Source organism: Scylla paramamosain, chromosome 29, assembly GCF_035594125.1.
Source record: "Scylla paramamosain isolate STU-SP2022 chromosome 29, ASM3559412v1, whole genome shotgun sequence".
Lineage (NCBI taxonomy): Eukaryota > Metazoa > Arthropoda > Malacostraca > Decapoda > Portunidae > Scylla > Scylla paramamosain.
The window spans coordinates 15,406,880-15,411,879 of NC_087179.1; the positions used below are offsets into that span (position 1 = coordinate 15,406,880).

Here is a 5,000-nt window from a genome sequence, read left to right on the forward strand (position 1 = left end):
TGGCTGGCGGGGAGGCGAGGCAGGCGAGGCAGGCAGGCAGTCCCCCACCTGAAGCCGTAGTGTTGAGACGTGTGTGAAGCGCCCCCTGGTCCCTTGGCTTTGTGTCACCACCACTGCACCACCACATCACCACACCACCCAGTCATCGCCATCATGCTGTGTTCAGACGCCTATGATTACCAGACTTACGCTAACGCCCTTGTCAAAAGTGTGCTGGTGGGCAGGTAAGACCGTCAACACCACGACCATCACCACCACCAGACACCAGCCAGCCGTTCATCGATCCATCCCCCCACCCCCGTCGTCTCCCTCACCCCCCACCATTAACAGACGACCATTACATAACCTATAGACCCCCTGGTGCATCTATGGGTCCACTGGGAGGGGCGGGGGCTGCGTGGGGGTCAAGGTGGCGGGGTGGGGGGTGGTTGGGGGTGTTGGTGTAGGTCAGAGTGTGGTTGTGTGGTGGGGATGTGGTTGTGGATCTTTTAGGTTTGTTGGGGGAGACTGTTGAGGCATTGGGTGGAGAATATGAGGTGGAGGAGGTGGAGATAGTGGGGGTGGGTAGTGTGGAGGGTTCTGCCCCAGTTTTCATGGTCCACGTAGGCTAACTCTCTCTCTCTCTCTCTCTCTCTCTCTCTCTCTCTCTCTCTCTCTCTCTCTCTCTCTCTCTCTCTCTCTCTCTCTCTCTCTCTCTCTCTCTCAGAAACAAGTATTGAACACGTATCTGGGAGGGAAGGAAGGAAGGTCATTGAGGAGAGAGGGAGAGAGGGAAGGGAGAGAGAGAGAGAGAGAGAGAGAGAGAGAGAGAGAGAGAGAGAGAGAGAGAGAGAGAGAGAGAGAGAGAGAGAGAGGGAGGGAGAGGGGAGAGAAATTTCCTTAGAGTAAGAAAATGATATTTGTTCCCAAGATACGTTTTCAATGTGACCTTCCTCTCTCTCTCTCTCTCTCTCTCTCTCTCTCTCTCTCTCTCTCTCTCTCTCTCTCTCTCTCTCTCTCTCTCTCTCTCTCTCTCTCTCTCTCTCTCTCAGTTAATTAGTGTAAGCAAGTGGATTTAAAGATAGAGATACGTAAGAGGTAGCTTAAGTTAAAGATAGAGAAGTGACTCACTAGGGTAGTGGAACAGAATAGGGGAGAGAGAGAGAGAGAGAGAGAGAGAGAGAGAGAGAGAGAGAGAGAGAGAGAGAGAGAGAGAGCAGCTCACAAAATTGTAGATATTAGTGACAAATAATAGTAGAATTAGTGACAAAGTAGGATTTCAGTGTTGTTATTATTATTATTATTATTATTATTATTATTATTATTATTATTATTATTATTATTATTATTATTGGTCCATGAGCTTTTTTATTCCTAGTTTTTTTTCCTCCCTCTCTCTCTCTCTCTCTCTCTCTCTCTCTCTCTCTCTCTCTCTCTCTCTCTCTCTCTCTCTCTCTCTCTCATATGTTGAGTCCGATTGTCATTATAGAATCATCTTGTGTAATTCTCTCTCTCTCTCTCTCTCTCTCTCTCTCTCTCTCTCTCTCTCTCTCTCTCTCTCTCTCTCTCTCTCTCTCTCTCTCTCTCTCTCTGGGCATAGCAACAAAAGCTGATATTCTGAAAAGATGATTCACCCCTCTCTCTCTCTCTCTCTCTCTCTCTCTCTCTCTCTCTCTCTCTCTCTCTCTCTCTCTCTCTCTCTCTCTCTCTCTCTCTTTCATCCGGTCCTTTATGATAAAGAATAACAGTAATAGTGCTTTTTACACACACACACACACACACACACACACACACACACACACACACACACACACACATACACACACACACATACACACTCTCTCTCAGTGTTGCATCAAATTAAAGAAAGAAAATGGAGATGGTGATTTATTGTCGTCGGTTTTGTAATAAAGACAGTAAGAAAGAAAGTTGGAAATTTTGGAAAGGAAAGGAAAAAGACATCGAAATTTAAGAAAACAAAATAAGGAATTTGAGTGTTTATTTATCTTTTTTTTATTTCTTTCTTTATTTATTTTGAAGTAAGAGTTTGTAATACGTAAATGAAATAGTAAACATACCTGAACTCAATAACAACGTAATACTTCTTATCAGTGTGTGTGTGTGTGTGTGTGTGTGTGTGTGTGTGTGTGTGTGTGTGTGTGTGTTTCCTAGTTTGGATCTTATGTATCATGTTTACCTCCTTGAGAGATAAGGATATGCTACGTGTGTGTGTGTGTGTGTGTGTGTGTGTGTGTGTGTGTATGCTTGCGTGTGTGTTTAAGTGCCTTCCTTATCTTGCTGTGCCCTAACCTTTATCTTTCTCTCCTTGACAGTGCCTCGACCGCCAGCACAGTTGCCATTGATAACAAGATAGAGCAGGCTATGGTGAGTGTTGCTGTTGTTGTTGTTAATGTTGTTGTTGTTGTAATGATGGTGGTATAAAGGACTGTTTTGTGTGTGTGTGTGTGTGTGTGTGTGTTAGAGAGAGAGAGAGAGAGAGAGAGAGAGAGAGAGAGAGAGAGAGAGAGAGAGAGAGAGAGAGAGTGATGTCATTGTGTAAAGAAAGGAAGTGCCGTGTGTGTGTGTGTGTGTGTGTGTGTGTGTGTGTGTGTGTGTGTGTGTGTGTGTGTGTGTGTGTGTGTGTGACGTCACCGGGACGAGCCAGTGACATCATCAGCTGACCCTCTCAAATGTTAAATGACAAGGATACACTGTGTAGGATTACCGTGTGTGTGTGTGTGTGTGTGTGTGTGTGTGTGTGTGTGTGTGTGTGTGTGTGTGTGTGGGAGGGAAGGGAAAGTGTGTGGCAAAGGTTAGCTTTGTGTGTGTGTGTGAGAGAGAGAGAAAGAAAGGAAGAAAGGGAGGGGTGAAGGGGTGAAGGAAGGCCTAGAGGAATAAAAGTAGTAGTAGTAGTGTAATTGTTAATGTAATGTAGTAGTTGTAGTAGCAGTAGTGATAGTAGTTGTTGGTTTAGGAGTTTTGGTGGTAGAAGGAGCAGCATCAGTAGTAATAACAGTAGTAGTAGTAGTAGTAGTAGTAGTAGTAACAGCACTAATAATAATAAACTAATACTGATAACACCAATAATAACAAGAAGAACTAAAACACCATCTATCGCATCTAACACAGTGACCTTATAGCACTCCCATTATCTTTAACACGAGTACACCACTGTGAGACCTGGTTTTCTTTCATTCTCTCTCTCTCTCTCTCTCTCTCTCTCTCTCTCTCTCTCTCTCTCTCTCTCTCTCTCTCTCTCTCTCTCTCTCTCTCTCTCTCTCTCTCTCTCTCTCTCTCTCTCTCTCTCTCTCTCTCTCTCTCTCTCTCTCTCTCTCTCTCGACACGTGGTTTGTGGGTAAGAAAGGAGGAGGTGGAGGAGTAAAATGATACACAGGTGGAGTGAGTGTTGGCATAGAAACAGGTAACCAATCTCTCTCTCTCTCTCTCTCTCTCTCTCTCTCTCTCTCTCTCTCTCTCTCTCTCTCTCTCTCTCTCTCTCTCTCTCTCTCTCTCTCTCTCGTTGAAATGGCGGTAGGTCGTGCTCGGCCATCTTGAATTGAGGAGGAGGGGGCGGAGGAAGGGGAGGGGAGGGGGAGGATACAAAAAACAGGGAGGGGAAGAGGAAGAAGGGGAGCCAGGTGAGGAGAGAGAGGGAGTGAAAGGTAGGGGGAGAGGATAATGAGTACGAGTAAGAGGAGGAGGAGGAGGAGGAGGAGGAGGAGGAGAGGGGGAAGAGGATAAGAAGGGAGAGGAAGAGGTGCCAATATTACAAGGAGGAGGAGGAGGAGGAGGGGAAATGGAGAGAAAAATTTTACTTACGGAAATGTATTTTTATTTCCAAGAAGTCCTCCTCCTCCTCCTCCTCCTCTTCCTCCTCCTCCTCCTCCTCCTCCTCCTCCTCCTCCTCCTCCTCCTCCTCCTCCTCCTCCTCCTGGTGATTACGAAAAATAAGGTCAGGGTTGGTTACTTACACCACCACTTCTACCACCACTACTACTACTACTACTACTACTACTACTACTACTACTACTACTACTACTACTACTGATTTGAATGATAAGATTGGAAAAGAAAATAGAAAACAAGGGGGAACACAAAGGAACGAAGATGAGAAACACATGAAAGAAAGGAGAGAAGTAGGAAAAGAAGAAAGAGGAGGAGGAACACATGGAAAAAAGGAGAGAAGTAGGAAAAGAAGAAAAAAAGAAGAGAAGGAAGAGGAACACATAGGAGAAATAAGAGAAGTAGGAAAGGAAAAGAACCAGAGGAAGAGGAGGAGGAGGAGGGAAGGGGAGGTCTGACTATAGCAACATATATGGAGATAAAATGAAGCGAGGAGGAGAGATGGAGAGAAAAAAAAAGGAGGGAGGAAGAATTGAGGTGAATGGAGGAAAGGTATGTGAGAGGAGGAGGAGGTGGAGGTGGAGGTGGAGGAGCGCGACTGGCAGACAGCTTGGCGCCGTCTTCTCTCCCTCCTCTCCCTCCCTCACCCTCCCGCTCTTCCCTCCCTCCCCCCACAACATGTGTCCCCCCTTGCACACTTGTAGCCACCCCCCTTCCCCTTTGTGTTTACGGAGGCGGGGGGTGTTCTGAGAAATTAACTTCCTCCTCCTCCTCCTCCTCCTCCTCCTCCTCCTCCTCCTCCTCCTCCTCCTCCTCCTCCTCCTCCTCCTCCTCCTCCTCCTCTACTATTATCGTTAACTTCCACAATTTATCTTCATCTTCTCCTCCTCCTGTATTTAATCCCAGTTTTAAGATTCCTCCTCCTCCTCCTCCTCTTCCACCTCCTCCTCCTTAATACACGTGAAGGACATGTCTGTGGGATTTGGTTTTGCCCTCCTCCTCCTCCTCCTCCTCCTCCTCCTCCTCCTCCTCCTCCTCCTCCTCCTCCTCCTTCTCCTCCTCCTCCTCCTCCTCCTCCTCCTCCTCCTCCTCCTCCTCCTCCTCCTGGGTTAGTATGTCTATCCTTCATTTTTTTTCTGTCTGCATCTTTCCGTAACAAGAGTATGACCCTCCTCCTC

The 5,000-nt window shown here is 46.7% G+C and overlaps 1 protein-coding gene across 1 annotated transcript in view; it reads left to right on the top strand.

The window, feature by feature from the left end:
* Positions 1-5,000, top strand: part of LOC135115400 (TSC22 domain family protein 2-like) — a 114,669-nt gene that overhangs the window by 93,146 nt on the left and 16,523 nt on the right. Inside the window, exon 2 of the mRNA XM_064032142.1 lies at positions 2,313-2,364. Coding sequence (XP_063888212.1) covers positions 2,313-2,364 — 52 coding nt within the window. The remainder of the gene's footprint in view (positions 1-2,312; positions 2,365-5,000) is intronic.